Source organism: Falco biarmicus, chromosome W (assembly GCF_023638135.1).
Source record: "Falco biarmicus isolate bFalBia1 chromosome W, bFalBia1.pri, whole genome shotgun sequence".
Classification (NCBI taxonomy): Eukaryota; Metazoa; Chordata; class Aves; order Falconiformes; family Falconidae; genus Falco; species Falco biarmicus.
The window spans coordinates 5,825,010-5,842,609 of record NC_079310.1 but is presented as its reverse complement, the minus strand read 5'-3'; the positions used below and the strand labels follow the sequence as shown (position 1 = coordinate 5,842,609).

At 39.3% G+C, this 17,600-nt stretch overlaps 1 protein-coding gene across 1 annotated transcript in view; it reads left to right on the top strand.

The window, feature by feature from the left end:
• The window catches only part of LOC130142155 (BDNF/NT-3 growth factors receptor-like), a 247,741-nt gene that overhangs the window by 45,065 nt on the left and 185,076 nt on the right, over positions 1-17,600 (top strand). The window contains 4 exon segments of the mRNA XM_056323638.1: positions 795-927; positions 2,411-2,710; positions 5,637-5,653; positions 15,418-15,540. Coding sequence (XP_056179613.1) covers positions 795-927; positions 2,411-2,710; positions 5,637-5,653; positions 15,418-15,540 — 573 coding nt within the window.

Genomic DNA, 17,600 nt, shown 5'->3' with positions numbered 1-17,600 from the left:
AATTTTTTAAAAATCTTTGTAATTACTTTTTTATTTGTTTTTGTAATTAATTTTTGTAATTTATTTTATACAGCGTAGCATAGCTGCATATTTAATATAGCATTTAATGCACTGAACTTTCTGCAAATCATAATTCTTACCTCAATTAGCCTAGCCTGTGCTCAAGCACAGTAAAACAGCACTTGGGCAGTAGTTCAGTTAGTAGAAGGGACTCTTGTGGGAGGTTCCATGATAACAAGGAGCTTTTAAGAGACATTTGGCTAAGGAGGAGGGAGAAGACATGTTGTCAAGGTACGGTAGAGCTCAGAGAGCAGTAGTAGAAGACATGTCAAGCTAAGTGTAAATGAAAGAGATAAAAGGAATAGTAAAGCAAGGACTGAACAGAATATAGGAGGGAATAAAAAGATTAAAGAGATTAGAGATAGACCATAGAAATCAATCATGAAACTGAACAGAGGGATAAGCAAGGGAATGGATGCAAAAAATCAACCCACATTTGTGTAGAGAGAGATAGGTGTCAAAAGAAGGGAGAAACAGAAAGTGACATGGTAGAAAAATGAATGAGCATTTTGGGCTTTAAATCCACCGCTACCGATGGTTACAATTGGTTCTGTAGGTGTGTTGCATCTGTTTGGATAAGACACCAAAATAATGCTTTGATTAATTGCAGTTTGATACAGCTAAAAGGAAGGGAAAATGGAAAATGCTTTTGAACTGTGGCCAATAGTTCCCCCCTCTCTCCATTGTTTCTTTATACCATATTTGGCACATCCATATTTCTTGATCATTTGTAGAGTGACACAAGTAAGAATCCTGCCTCACTAACCATAAAGAACGTTTCATCTGTGGACAGTGGACTGTGGATTTCTTGCGTAGCAGAGAATATTGTGGGAGAGGACCAAGCCTCTGCCGAGCTCACAGTATTCTGTACGTAAGCAGGCTAAACCACATTGGCAATAACTATTTTGGGTATAAATATTTGTTGGACACACAAGTTGTTGAAACAGAAACACCTTTTAAGCATGTGAGCTATCTATTACAGTTAATTCTGGGAATAGCCCAATGAGCAGTTGTTATTTTTACCTTTTTCTGCTCTGAGTTCTTCTGCAAAAATTATGTTTCTAAATGCTTTATCTTCCAGTCTGAGCAATCTGTAAGTAAATGTCTGAAACCCCAAATACTCAGTTGTACTGTCAGTGTGAACAGATTTGTAATGGTGTGCATATACATACACACTGTCTTAGGAATTAAGAAACATGAATGCATCAAAAGCCATAGAAATTATTTATAATAAACTACAATTTATTTTTTTTTTAACTAAACCAACAATTGCTTTGTTCAAAAATTAACACACTTGCATTATTTGTTCTGCCAGATATAAAATTATTTGTCATAGCTTTGAATAATTATTTGTCAGGGCCAAGGAAGGGGGAAGGGACGTGTAGTATAGAAGTATTGGGTTCTTAGATCTGAGATTCCAACATGAATTCATTTTATGTGAAATATGTTTTCACAAGTTGCAGCCCTCTGTTTAACTGAAGATGGGAATGGAACACTTCGTAAATGGAAATTTATTTTTAGCATGTGCTCAGGACAGTAAACTTAAGAAATCACTCTACAAGCATTTAAAATGTTTTGGAGGTGGAAATTAGATATGTAATAGCTATGGAATGGGACAGAAACTAGAAATGTTTGAACAGTGTAAATGAGATTGTGAGATTGCCACTGTTATGAATGATAAAAGGGAGTATAACTAGATGAAATCAAATGCAGTTAAGAATGAATATCAAGGAATATTTCCTAACAGTGAAATAATGTGCAAGGTGTTAGAATAGTGTCCTGAAGGGAAACAGAAGTCTATAAACTTGAGGCATTTAGCACATTTGAACAAAGAATGAGAAAATGTACAGTAGAAAATGGTCTTACCCTGACAGAAGAATCTAGGGAATGAAAATAGCTGTTCTGGCCTTGATCCTTTTAAAGAAGTCACCTGAAAGTTTGGATTCTTAGCTGAATATATTTCCAGTACTACTTGCTTTTGGCTGACTTAAATATTTTTAATACTGTTTTGTTCTTTCAGCATTCCTCTGTGCCATTTTTTCAGCACAGTAAAGCTAAAATTTCCCTATCTCCCTTCTCAGTGATCTGGTAACTGAACTTTCCACACCTTGCAGAGTATGTGATTTAATGGGGGTTCACAGTTTGTCTGAAACTAGTTTTTTTTCTTTCTAAAGAATGGCTTCATTTCAGTTGTGAGCATAGTACCCAAGGCAGAGCAGGTGGGCTTCCTGTGTGAGTATCCTCCATATAGGTATAATTCCTTCAAGTAGTGTATTTTAGCACTGATAGCCTGAGAAAACAAGATGTTTGGTATATTGTGACGTTATTCACTCTTTTTTCCCCAATATAGTTGCACCAAATATCACATTTATTGAATCTCCAACCCCGGACCACCACTGGTGTATTCCATTCACTGTGAAAGGGAACCCTAAGCCCACATTGCAGTGGTTCTATGAAGGGGCTATACTGAATGAGTCTGAATACATCTGTACTAAAATACATGTTATCAATCAAAGTGAATATCACGGCTGCCTTCAGCTGGACAACCCTACCCATCTGAACAATGGTGCTTATACCTTACTAGCAAAGAACGAGTATGGAGAGGATGAAAAATGGGTTAATGCTCATTTCATGTCAGTGCCTGGAGATGGTGAGTATAATTATTATTTTTTTTATGTTAGCAATTGTAAATTGACATGAATGTGCAGACAGTGCTCCTGGACAGCTTACCTATTTTGGAGGAAGCTTTTTATATACGTTTTTTCTCTGAATGAATGTCTTCAAGATTAGTTGTAAAGTAAAACGATATTTTTTTTTTACATTTTCTTCTTGTTTATTCCTTTTCAAGGGAGGCCATGCTAGTGCTATTTAAATCCTCCCTTTGAGTAACGATCCTCAGTGCTAGTAAGGCTAGTAAAAGATTGCTGGTTTTGAAGTGTTTTCTTTAGCTTCAGTTCTGATCCTGTAAAGCATTGAGTACCAATTCAAGGACTCTGCAAGTTTTCTACACTGTGCACAAGTGCAACCAGGCAGTGTATCCAAGGGCACAGGGAGTATGCCTACATAGCATCTAGTGCATTGATGCAAAATCAGCAATGCAGTCCAACGAGTTGAGGATAATATATTGTGTAGGACACTAGAGGGAGATGGATAGAAAACAAGTAACCCAGAGGCAGGATGGACCAGCTCTCAGGTCCTCACAGACATTTAGACATCCAATTCCCATTCATTTCAGTGGAGGTTGGGAATCTGCATGCCTAGGAATACCTGTGTTCAAAATGGTTATCTTCAAATGTATGCATCTTATGCTACTCTAAAGGCTCCTGTTCAGACTTCCTAAATGCTATGTGAGCAGTCTCAAGGTGGACTAATTCACTGAACTGCAGGGACTACTGTAAGTAGTTAATGTACATTGTGGTTTGATCTTTTCCCACATCTTCAAAACCCTATTTGAAGTGACTGTAAGAATATGAAGGTGTACATGTAAGTGCATTGTTCTATGTGAAAAAACTGAGTGGACCTTGAGTGGAAATATAGGTGTGATTTTGTGCAAATAATTGCAGAATCATATCTGAAAATATGAACGTGTGCATACCTTTGGCTTTTTAACCATGGGATAGAAATAGCCTCCCTCTTGAAACAGCAATATGCAGTGCTAATGTTATGTGATAGAAAAAAAATGAATATTTAAATTCTCTCTCCTACATTGTAGGCTACAGACAGTAAAAAAATAGTCTGTATTTAACATTTGTTCCTATCAGCTCAGCCTGTTACAGGGAAAGAGATGGCAAGTATTTTTCATTCCCATCTTTAGAAAGAGAAGGTGAAGAGCTGATATAATCAGGCTCTATTTTCTCCTACTGTTCTTAGTAGCTTCCCTCTTCTTTTTTCCCTACAGTCCTTCCTTAAATAGACTCTTTACAGAAACAGATCATGGTTTCAGCTACAGGCATCCTTTAATACTACATTATAACAGTTCAGTAGAACAGTTCACCTCATACATATACAATGGAAGTTCTCTTACACTCTGTTTATTTAATATTAATTTGGCTTTATTTTCTTTAATAGAATAACAGTTCCTTTTTTTAATAATTTTTTTCTTTTAATGCTCCATTTTTCTTCTATGCTTGTCTCTTTTAAGCTGAAAATTTCCTGTTTGTGGCCTTTTAAATTAAAGGTATCCTCCCAATTAGAAAGACAACATTATTTATTTGTTCCTTCCTTTTTATAAACATTCATTATAAGTCTCCAAGATAATCCATGTTGTGTTCAAACTGGACTACATACAGACAGGATGTAACTGCTTTAGAAATCAGTTTGTGTGTATGGGATGGCACCAAACCAGTCTTAAAAATTAACAGCAGGGGAAATTACTTATTTAGTTAGCATCCTCCGTGTTGTTTTTATTAGTGGGGCTTTTTCCTCTAAGACTTATGGTACTGAGCTTTAGAATATTCTATAATACTGTTGTCTCCTCCACGGAAGCTGGCATAAAAGTAAATGTTAAAAAAATAACATCCTTTATGTATTGTATTAATTTTTAAACTTTTTAAATTATTATTACTATTTAAAGCACTTCCAGGATCTTTCAGACCCTTAAAAGGCTTTTTCAGCACTGCCATTACTGTGTAGCATCTCCTTTTGGCCCACATATTGTACAATGAAGCATAAAGATTAGGCCCATGCTCTGTTATTATGTTCATTTCCATGCCTTCATGACTGAATTAAATACCAGCCCTGATGTTTCATGGGGTGGGGTATCCTGACTGAGCTTTGAACTGATTCTCTGGTTATTAAATCACTTACAGGCAAATGCACTAAAGATAAAAACAAAAGCAAATTAAAAAAAAACATTCACCTATAAACTATATATCTAATTAAAATAAATACAGCAAAGACTGAAGCATGTATTATCAACAGCCTAATACTCTACTTTCAAGGTTGCATCAAGCATGATGAAGACAGGATTTGTGCTAAGATGCTCTCAGCTTTCCAGCATGCTACTTACAGAACATATTTCAAGGGACAGCATAGAGGAAAGCATGTTCCACAGTGGGATTTGGGTCAAGTTAATGATATCACAGTTAATGTTATAAATTCAAAGTTTGTTTAAAATACTAAGGTCCGGGGGAACAAATTTCACATTGTTAGCTAGATTTTAAACTAGTTTTAATCTGCTAATCTTTATGGATACCAGTAAAGCTGTTCTTGCTGAGGATAACTTGACTATTTGAGATTAAGTTATAGAAAATGCTAAGCAATAAACATCTGTGTTTTATTTCAGAGGCTGTTTCCATAATTGATCCATAACAATTAATGAGTACTGCAGAGATTTTTACCAATAATAACTATTTTTTAAGTAAAATTATTCATCTACCAGCCCTCTACTCTAAAATTCAGATGAAGGAATTAAAGTCATGTAGTATCTTGTCATAGTATAATAATATGTTAGATATACCGTAGAAGTAGAATTTTGCTGGTTTGGCAAAATAACATGACTGTGTTGCACAAGTATTTTTTTGGATCGAGTCTTTTGCTGCTGCTTTATTTTGAAAATGTCTACTTTATAAAGAAAGAAGCAAGCAAACCAAATGTAGTTGAGGCAGTTTATAAAGATGAGTGAATAGAATATGTCTGTAATATTTTATTTGCACAACAACCTGTTCTAACAAGGACCAAAACAACGATGCTGTTCTTTGTGTTAAAAATAATTGCATGTAAACATGCAAAATTACTGTGGTAATCTTTAATGTTAAAATAGATTCAACCAATGTTTTGATGATGTTTTATGTAGGGAATACTGCATTGAAATTTGGGGTTGGTCCAAATTGATATTTGAAATTTTATTTCAAGTGAAGCATTTAGTTATGTAAAAGGTATTTGAATGGAATAGATGACTTCCTGCTTTATATGCCCCTAGCAGGAATTACAGGTTAAATCAATCAGATTATTTTAACCCATTTCCAGTAAACAGTAATAAAAATATTGTCATTTAGCTCAGGATAAAGGCCTAGGAAGTTTGGGGTTTTTTTTTCTTCAGATTATGAGAAGTAGGACTCATATAGACAATAAACTGGTTCTTTCATCAGCTGAATGTTCTATACTGGAAAAACTGAATCCATGAAGGTTTATGGACAAAAAAACCCCGGTCAGAACCTGCTTGAGGACAGACAGTAGTACACAATTATTTCACTTGCTATTTATTTCTGCAGATTGACATGACCATTCTCATGGGGTCTCTTAATCTATATCTTTGAGTACTAGAATATCTTCAAATGCATTTAAAAATGAACCTAATTATCTGCTGCCATTTTATATCTTCAAATGCATTTAAAAATGAACCTAATTATCTGCTGCCATTTTGCAAATAGGTTGCAACTCTTATTTTATGTTTTCAGCACAGATTCTCCTGCTGTTTAAATAAGCAGAAACAATTCTGTTCTGGTCATACTTCACAGTGGTTTATGCCAGTATAATGTCACTGGTATGGAATTACTGTATGGTACAATAAACAGAATTACGCCTTTTGAAGACTGAGTCATCTTTAGCAGTTTTACCTATCTTAACTATTAATCTTAACTACTATTTTATTACCAAACTAACAACAAAAAACAGTAAATATACTACATAAGTCATGCTATAAATAAATTATAAACCAGGATGAATGGGCATGTTGAAATATAACACAAGTATCTTTCAAAGCATGAATAAACTAATGTATATTAACTTAAGCGTATGTTATACTCACATGTGTGCTTAGCCTTACATATGTTCAGTAATTGGAAAAAGCTGCAAACTGGAACTAGTAACATTTTAAAAAGTATATACTAGACAGGTATCTACTTTGCTTGTTTAAAAGCTGGCTTCTCTAGTTTCTTTGCATATGGGAAATCTTATTCTTTCAATAAGAGTTCTGTCTGTGGATCAGGTGTGCAGCTGGCTTCTTGGGAACATCTTCTTACAGTATCCTCTAGCCTTTAATTTGCCAGAATGCTGCAGCTCTAAACCAATTTGCTCTCTCAGTGATTTAACTGCAAAATTTTTGACCAGGTAAAAGTCAGTTATTGTAACTCCCACTGAAGTCTGCTTCCACTTAATGTCAGGGAGAAATTTGCCAATGATTTTCAACAAGAATAGTTACCGTTGCACTTATTCCAGATATACATTATCAGCAGAGAGCAGAATTTTGCACATTTGGTAAATATGCCTGCTTTTACTAGAGCAAATGCCCTGTGTATTATCTGTTTCACATGAAGCAAAGCATTAACATTTGGGATAGCTCTAAAATAATTGTAATTTATAGTACAACATATTGATGTTGTTTTGCATTTGTGTAGGTACTGACCATTGCTATTGCAAATAACATGTAAGCTCTTAAATAAAAATCCTAAAGAAAATCTTATTCTTCCAGCATTTGCAATCTATTTACAAAGGCTTTTTCTTTCTGTTTTTTGTTGTTGTTTTTTTTTTTCTTCTCCATGCACAGGTAGTGGCCCAATTGTGGATCCAGACGTTTATGGTATATATTTGATTTTCTTTTTCTTTTCTTTTAATGATAGAAATAAAGGAACTCAAAGCATTAAAAGAATGAATGTCAGTCTCAGTTAAACTGAAATGGCAGATATTATAACACAATTCTGAAAGGCACTTGGTATTGTTGGTTCTATTCCTGACAATTAAGATAAATGAGGACAATTTTTACTTATGCTACAGCTTTTGATTCAGGGTACATAAATCCACTGCTACTGATGGTTACAATTGGCACTGTAGGATGAAAATTGTCTGATGTAGCACACAGGCATGAGATTTTGTGAAACTTTCAGAGGCATTTCTTAGGGGAAAGAGAGTTCATAATTTCTCCTTATAGAACTTATTTTTTCAGGGATGATTCCATACTTGTTTTGCCTCCAAAAATGTACCCCTAAATTCCCCTTAAAAATGAGTTTGGCACAAGTGAGTTTTCCTGTTGTGGTGGTTGATCCTGGCTGGATGCCAGGTGCCCACCAAAACCACTCTGTCACTCCCCTCCTCAGCTGGACAGGGGAGAGAAAATATAACAAAAGGCTTGTGGGTAGAGATAAGGACAGGAAGTGATCACTCACTAATTACCGTCATGGGCAAAATGGATTAGACTTGGGGAAATTAATTTATTATCAATCAAATCAGAACAGGGTCATGAGAAATAAAATGAAATTTTAAAAACACCTTCCCCCCACCCATCCGTTCTTCCCAGGCTCAACTTTACTCCCGGGTTCTCTACCTCCTCTCCTTGAGTGGCACAGGGGGACAGGGAATGGGAGTTGCAGTCAGTTCATCACATGTTATTTCTGCCGCTCCTTCCTCCTCACACTCTTCCTCTACTCCAGTGTGGGGTCCCTCCCACGGGAGACAATCTTCCACGAATGTTTCCAACATGGGTCCTTCCCATGGGCTACAGTTCTTAATGAACTGCTCCAGTGTGGGTCCCTCCCACAGGGTGCAGTCCTTCAGGAACAGACTGCTCCAGCGTGAGTCTCCCATGGTGTCACAAGCCCTGCCAGCAAACATGCTGAGCTCTTCTCTCCATGGGTTTACAGGTCTTGCCAGAAGTCTGCTCCAGTGCAGGATCTCCACAGGGTCACAACCTCCTTCAGATGCATCCACCTGCTCCAGCATGGGGTCCTCCATGGCCTGCAGGTGGCTATCTGTTATACCGTTAACCTCCATGGGCTACAGGGGGACAACCTGCCTCACCATGGTCTTCACCATAGGCTGCAGGGGAATCTGTGCTCTGGCACCTGGAGCACCTCCTCCTCCTCCACTGACCTTGGTGTCTGCATGGTTATTTCATTAACATATTCTCACTCTTCTCTCCCACTGAAGTTGCCAGGGTGGTTTTTTTCCCCTTCTTAAATATGTTATCATAGAGGTGCTACCACTGTTGCTGATTGGCTCAGCCTTGGCAGTGGTGGCTCTGTCTTGGAGCCAGCTGACATTGGCTCCATCAGACATAGAAGAAGCTTCTAGCAGCTTCTCACAGAAGCCACCCCTATAGCCCCCCCACTATCAAAACCTCGCCACACAAACCCAATATACCTGTAGGTAATTTTTCTCTGTCCTCCCAATTTTACCTTCCTTTATTGTCTCTTGCATAAGCAGAACATTAACTTAGTGATATCTGAAGTAAAATATTTTAGGCTACACCTATTGAAAGCCAGTGTGCATTATAATAGAAACTGCAAACTGAAATACAACTGGCTATTTTTACATAATAGTTCTGGTATACTTCTGCTGAGCATGAAAGTACATCCTAACCAACACATCCAAAACACCCTTTAGCTTCCAGCAGAAGCAGGATCCTGTTTGGAGTAGCTTTATTTGGACAAAATGGCCCATGAATCAAGTTTCCTTAAGCTGATTGAAATGTTATTACTCTGATTCCATGTCATTAAACTTTAGCAAATGTGCATTTGAAGCATCAGTTTGGCTTTAAGTGCTTAGAAATACTAAAGCATAGCTTCCCCTCTTTCTCTTCCCAATTATTATTTTTATTTTATTTTAGGGCGAGGAAGAGGTGATGGTTTGCACAGTTTCCTAAATGTGTTGTATTATATATGATGTATACATGCATGAAGATTTTGAATCTGAGCTGTTTATCATGATCCTGATGCATGTGTATGAGTACTGTAATTCAGTTGACTGGTAGATTCGGTTAAAATGTATGCTTTGAATTGTGCAAGTGAATCACAGCCTGCAAGAACTAGTTCTGATGAGAACAATATTCCTTTTTATTTCAGGCTTTTCTTTCTACTTTTGAAATTGCTGCCTTTGATCTTTGTTACAGTGACTTAGTGATTGCTTTGTGCAACACTTTGTATTCCAGAGTGTTTCCTTAATTATTCCAAATTCACAAGTCCAGTTGGTGAGATGAATAAATAAGTCTAAAAAGTCTAGAAACTTATACTTCTTGGGAAAACCACTGCATGGTTCCCACCTGGGAATTAGCTCCTCCTAGAGACTGAGCATTTTTCATGACTTCTTTTCAGATCCTTCAATCTGTATGCTAATCTATTTACCACCAATTTAGATTATGTTAGAAGCAAGATTTAAAATTCTCCTTCCCCATCTCCCTCCTTCATGCTGCTTTCCCTTTTAAAACATATTTTTCATACTCCTATGCTAATCATGCTGCAAATTTGCACTCTGTAAAGGGTAAAGATAACTGCAGAGGGTTTGTTCTTCATGCTACACAATTTCTATGTTTTTTTAAGTGGTTTAATTCCTGGTAAACTCAGGATGCTTGGATGGTGCCCTAGTGCTTTAATAAACTCAGGGGATTTGCAAGGTATTTTCCTTTAAGTGTCAAGGCACTGCAGTGCCAGTGGCTTTGTGGGGACCAGGTGCCAAGGGTATTTTTGTGCTGGCAAGGCAGAAGTCTTGCCAGCCAGGGCCTGTCCCACTGTCCCCAATGAGGGAGCAGGGCAGGTTGTGGGGGCAGCTGTGGGCAGCCCCCAGCCAAGGGCATCAGGCACCTCTGTGGGGATGGGGCTTGGCTGTGGCCAGGATGAGCTGTCAGCCTGTGAGTGGGGATCAGAATCAGGACTAGTGACGGTAACCAAGGTTAGATACAGTCCCAGGATGGCAGGGCAGGGAGCAGGGCCACAGGGATGGGGACAGGCTCTGGTCAGGCCAGGATGTGAGCCTAAGTGTTGGGCCTGACACAGCATGACCCATGACAAGGTAGGGCAGGGCTGTGGCAGAGCTAGAGAGGAACATTCCTATGGTGTTCCTGTGGTGGGGATTGGTGGCCCTGGACTGACCTGAAATGAGGCTCCTGGGCCCATGGGCAGGGGTGAGAGAGGCCTCAGGGGAGGCTGGACAGTGCCAATAAGGGTTAGTACTCTCAGGGCCCTGACAATCGATTGGACCTTCACAGAAGAGGTGAATGTTTTTCCCCACCTGAATATATGCAGGAAGAAGGTGGAATGTGACTAGGCAAAAATAAATTGGAACAGGGTATGAAGGGTGACCTTTCACTTCAAAGGAGCTAAAACAGACTACAAAAACTAATCATGAGATTTGAACCAAAAAGAATAATTCCAGACAAAAAGAACCCATATGTGCCCCTGAGAAAAGGTTTGTGACAGTTTTTCACAGTTTCTATTGGGCTGGAACTTGGTCTCTGCAGTGTCTGTGCACCATCTGAGTTCCCTTAGCCAGCAGGACGTGGTTACAAGCTCATGTAGGATGATTATGACCCTCATTGCTGTGCCTTGTGTGAGTAAGCAGGGCTTGGCTGCATGGGGGCAGGGGGCTCTGGCCTTGAGTACCCTTCTCCATAGAGCAAAGCCCTTTGTAGTGGGATATTCTCTGTCCCTTGGATTTGACCTTCAGAACTCTGTGCTTCATGTGAGGTAATTTGCAAATGTTTTCCATCAAATGTTTCAAAAATACTATGGGAAACAGAAGAACCAATCAGCTCACAAAAGTATGCATGTTGTTATGTTTGTTGGGGGAATTCTATCCACATTGTACTTTATATACTCAAAGCACAGATCAATCAATCCCTAATAACTAATCCCCAGAGAATCCTGTGGAAGAAAGAAATAAGAGATGTTATCACAGTTTTGTATGACAGGTAACTGACAAAATAAAATAAAGTGATTTGCCCAGGGCTGAGCAAGAAATAAAATGCAAAGATGCCTACTTTGGCCCCTAGTTCATGTTTTAAGGCCATGCTGCTTTTTTATAGAATCACAGAATCATTTAGGTTGGAAAAGACCTTTGAGTTGATCAAGTCCAACTGTTAACCCAGGACTGTCAAGTCCATCACTAAACCATGTACCTAAGCACCACATCTACACATTTTATTGACTACCTCCAGGGATGGTGATTCCACCACCTCCCTGGGCAACCTGTTCCAATGCTTCACCACCCTTTCAATGAAGAAGTTTTTCCTAATATCCAATCTCAACCTCCCCTGGCGTAACTTGAGGCTGTTTCTTCTTGTCCTGTCACTAGTAAACTGGGAGAAGAGACCAACACCCACCTGCCTACAACTTCCTTTCATGTAGTTGGAGAGAGCAGTAAGGTTCCCCTTGAGTCTCCTCTTCTCCAGGCTAAACCACCCCAGTTCCCTCAGATACTCTTCATAAGGCTTCTGCTCCACAACCTTCACCAACTTCACTGTCCTTCTCTAGACATGCTGCAGCACCTCTATGTCCCTCTTGAAGTGAGTGGCCCAAAAGTGAACACAGTATTCGAGGTGTGGCCTCACCAGTGCTGAGTACAGGGGGACGGACAATCACTTCCCTTGTCCTGTTGGCCACACTGCTTCATATACAAGCCAGGATGCTGTTGGCCTTCCTGGCCACCTGGGCACACTGCTGGCTCATGTTCAGCTGGCTGCCGACCAGAATCTTCTGGTCCTTTTCCAGCAGGCAGCTTTCCAGCCACTCTTCCCCAAGCCTGTAGCATTGCATGGGGTTTGTTGTGACCCAAGTGCAGGATCCGGCACTACTTGTTGAACCTCATCCTGTCCAGATCCCTCTACAGAACCTTCCTACCCTCAAGCAGACCAACACTCCTGCCAACTTGGTGTCATCTGCAAACTTACTGAGGGTGCACTCGACCCCCTCATCCAGATTGGGGATAAAGATATTAAACAGAACAGGCCCCAGCACTGAGCCCTGGGGAACACCACGTGTGACCATCTGCCAGCTGGATGTAACTCCATTCACCACCACTCTTTGGGCTTGGCCATCCAGCCAGCTTTTAACCCAGTGTAGAGTACACCCATCCAAGCCATGAGCAGCGAGTTTCTCCAGGAGAATGCTGTGGGAGATGGTGTCAAAGGCTTTACTAAGCTCCAAGTAGACAATATCTACAGCCTTTCCTTCATCTACTAGGCGGGTCATCTTGCCGTAGAAGGAGATCAGATTCGTCAAGCAGGACCTGCTTTTCATAAACCCATGCTGGCTGGGCCTGATCCCCCAGTTGTCCTGCACGTGCCATGTGATGGCACTCAGGATGATCTGCTTCATAACCTTCCCCAGCACCAAGGTCAGGCTGATAGGCCTGTAGTTTCCCGGATCCTCCTTCCTGACCTTCTTGTAGGTGGGTGGCACATTGGCTAACCTCCAGTCTGCTGGTACTGTCCTGGTTAGCCAGGACTGTTGATAAATGATGGACAAGTGGCTCCTCGAGCTACTCCACCAGCTCCCTCAGTACCCTTGGGTGTATCCCGTTCAGCACCATAGATTTGTGCACATCCAAGTGGAGCAGCAGGTCACTAACTGTTTCCTCCTGGACTGTGGGGACTCCATTCTGTTCCTCCTCATATTGGATTGTATGACACATTTTCTAATTTGGTCATGAGAATGAGAGAGACTATGCCCCATAAAACTGAACTCCCAGAGGTATTCTCAAAACGACTCCCTGGTACTTATGACAGTGCCCTTGATTGGGTCCCAGCTGCTTTACACCTTGTTTATAAAAAAGCTGCAAAATGCTCCCATGCTTTAGTTGTGATTTACCTCCGTTGGTGTAGGAATATATGACTGCATAAGTTACTAGATACCAGAGAATTTTAGCCCTGAAGCAATACAAGTCCCACATAGCATGAATCAAGAGGCATGATCCTGTCTGTATCAGAATGCTATCTGCCTAATCAGAATTCATAATAAAATGAACAAGAACTCATTTAATTCAGAATTGCCTGGGTTTGGCTGAATAACTGTTGTGCATATTTTCCTTGATTTGCTCATCCATTTCAAGAGGCTTTGAAAGCATGGCACTAATTCAAATGTAAATGGTTCACAGTTATACAGGAGGGAATGGCAATGCAACACTGATGTACTGAAGTGGCCTACTTTATCCCTTGCCCTTGTCAATAATACTGCATAAACCCAGACCTGAAATACACAATTAATTTCAAATTTAATTTAGCATGCTGGAGGTGCATTTGCTATAAATGCACTTATTGGCCTTGTTTATTTTATTCCATCTGCACACATTACAGTCATACAATTGAAACGTATATTTCCAGATGCAATTACAGAAAATAATAATTTTAAAAAATATTTTTATTTTTTTATTATTTCAGTGCATGTATCTCTAAGTTCATGCATTTACTATTTAAGAATTTTTATCTCATTTAATAATTTTGATAGAAAATAATGAATTGCATATATTTGTGTTTCATTTTAAAATAATTATTTATAATTAAACCATATTCATTCTTTTGATGGAATTGTCCTGGATTCACCCCTGCAGACCTATGAGTAGCATTGTTTTGATAAATTAAATTTTTTCAGACCATCTGATATTGACGCAGAAGGTTTGGACACAACTTATATGACCAATGTGATCAAGTTAGTGCCACTTTATTAAGGGATACACAGCAATTTATACACTAGCACAAAGCACACACATTGCTTCTAGATTGCTAATAGGCTAAAGCTGCTTGTCTATTCATTCTCCTGAACTCTATGACTGGTCACAGCATGGTATACATGTTCCTCACCTACATTCTGTTTCAATATTTATTTTCATATTTTTCAGTTCAACTCCTTTATCTCTTTCCCACGTACAGTTCCTTAATAGTCCAACTTTCTTATCTCTCTGCCAGTACACAGTTTCTTTGTCTCTCTTGGCCTTGCATATGTCCTTCACAACAGCTGCAGCTTGTTACAGCTTCAGCCTGCTCGGCCTGCTCTTATAGTAAAGTTACTCGGTCTGGATTGCTCACAATATGTCCGTTATCTTCCAGCCACTCCACAATCTGAGGCACCTTTTTAAAGTTTACCTGTATGACCATTTAGCATGTTAGAACATAACCTCTATGCACACAGCATCATTTTTCATTATTTTTTTAACCTAAGAACACTAGCTGTTTTGCATTTGGTATCAATAAAATAGCTAAAAGGTCATCTGCCAAATTCTTCACAGCTAAACAAAAAGTCCCCAAGCTAATTTCTAAGTCAGTCTTATATTTGGCAGAATACAAAGCTAGAGAAGTTAATTTTAGAGGGCAGTCTTCAATTTTTAATGGGAAGTCAGAAGCACATAAAAATAGCTTTATGGATGGAGTTCTTATTTAACTCTAGTTTTTCTAATAGAACTATATATTATGATGTAGATTCTTTCTCTTTTAAGCTGAATAGAGAAACAGCTTCTTTTTTCAAGTCTGTTGGTCACAACACGTTTGTTCAAAGTTATCTGTCACAAGGATACCCCCAAATGTATCAGGTACTATATAAATAATGTATAATTTTCAAATTGCTCAGAATTCTGATAAGTGTTACTGTCATTTGGGCATTACAAAACTGAAATAATAAAGACAACCCTTTTCCCTTCAAGGTTGCAAAATTATAAAAGCACCCTTTTTTCCTTTCCTAAGAGTATGAAACCACGCTTAATGATCTTGAAGACACCACAAATAATAGTCATCGAATCACTTCTGCAGATGTTTCCAAAAAAGAGAATGAAGATAGTATCACTGTAAGTATATACATTGTTTCCTGATCTGTAATCTTGGCAGATTTTTTTGACTATACAACTAATGAAACTGCAAAGATTGTAATGGAACCCTAAGCTACCAGAACACCAGAGCTGTTACTGTGTCACGATCAAAATCAAGAGGCAAATAATCAATGCACCCCCCTCTTCCTTCACCCCATTTTTTGAGAGTGGTTCACTTTTTATTCCAAGTAAAGTTGCTAATTTGTTTTGTGCTTTTCTGAACAACTAACTGTAATTTGTTAGCCCAAGACTTTGCTTCTAATTTTAGCCAAGGAGAACAACTCTTTTTTTACAGAATATCAACATCCAAGGTAACTTAAAGACTTTTGCTTTAATTCCAGTTCCAAAATCAACTGCTCCTTACAAAGAGGACATGGTGTAGCGAACTTTCAAATTCTAATTGTATGTTTTTAATGTGTGTTTTCATGTAGCTTTTTTATAAAATAATTTGTAGTAGATCTTAGTATAGGCAGCTGAATTTGTGGGTCTTCTCCTTTGCTGCCTCACCTATCATGATGTTGGAAATTGAATGTTAGATGAACGTTAAATGTCATGAATTGTTGGAAACTGGTAGCAGGCAGCAGATCTGGTTAGTAGTGCTGCCTCCCTGGTGCAGGCGTTGATGACTCTGCAAGGCGGCAGGCAGTGGAGAGTGTGTGCATTTGTGGTAGACTGTGAGTTGGGAAAGAATGGAAAAGGAGGCTATAAAAGCTAGGTATTGTCTCAATACATCTGAAAGTGATGAGGGAGGAATCTATTTTGTGCAGATGGAAGAAAGCCTACCCAGTGGCTCTCTCTAGTGCTAGTGGTTGGGGAGTGAAAAGTTATAAGAATAAGAGCAGTGAGAAGGGTTCCTAAAACTTTGATTTTGTTCTGTTTCCATCTGTTAAGTGCAGTGGGGGCATTAACTTTGACAGCCTTCAGTCCCTCAAATTGGCAGTGGTTGCTTCATTGAGATATACTTTGCTAAAAAATCAGGAAGATCCCAGATAGTCTTATTTCTGATAACAGAATCACAAAATAGCTGAGACTGGAAGGCACCTCTGGACATCACCTAGTCCAACCCTCCTGCTCAAAGCAGAGTCAGCTACAGCAGGTTGTCCAGGGCTGTATCCAGTCAGGTTTTGAATATCTCCAGGGATGGAGACTCCACAACCTTTCTGGGCAACCTGTGCCAGTGTTCAACAACCCTCACAGTAAAAAAGTGTTTTCTTATATGTTTTCTTAAAACATGCCACTCTGCTGGAAGGGAAAGGGGTGATGTACATTCCCTCCCACCTGTCCTGAATGTGTGGAATGTTGAAAAAGTGGTTCTAAAGGTGTCTAAATCTCTATTCTTGGCAGGATAGAGGAAACTTCAGCAAGTGACTTATTTATGTACTCTTTGTTCTGAGTGCAAATCTTTCCTATTTGAAATTAATCTCTACCTAAATCATAGAATCATAGAATGGTTTGGGTTGGAAAGGACCTTTAAAGTTCATCTAGTCCAACACCCCTGCCATGGGCAGGGACATCTTTCACTAGACCAGGTTACTCAAAGCCCCATCCAGCCTAGCGTTGAACACTTCCAGGGATGGGGCATCCACAGCTTCTCTGGGCAACCTGTTCCAGTGTCTCACCACCCTCATTGTAAAAAATGTCTTCCTTATGTCCAATCTAAATCTACCCTCTTTCAGTTTAAAACCATCGCCCCTTGTCCTGTCACTACAGGCCTTGGTAAAAAGTCTTTCTCTGTCTTTCTTATAAGACCCCTTTAAGTAGTGAAAGGCTGCAATAAGATGACTCTGGAGTCTTCTCCAGGCTGAACCACCCCAGCTCTCTCAGCCTTTCTTCATGGGAGAGGTGTTCCAGCCCTCTGACCATTTTTTTGGCACCTTCTCTGGACTCACTTTAGCAGGTCCATGTCTTTCTTGTACTGGGGGCACCAGAAGTGGCTGCAGTAGTCCAGATGGGGTCTCATGAGAGTGGAGTAGAGGGGGAGAATCACCTCCCTTGACTTGCTGGCCACACTGATTTTTATGCAATTCAGGACACAATTG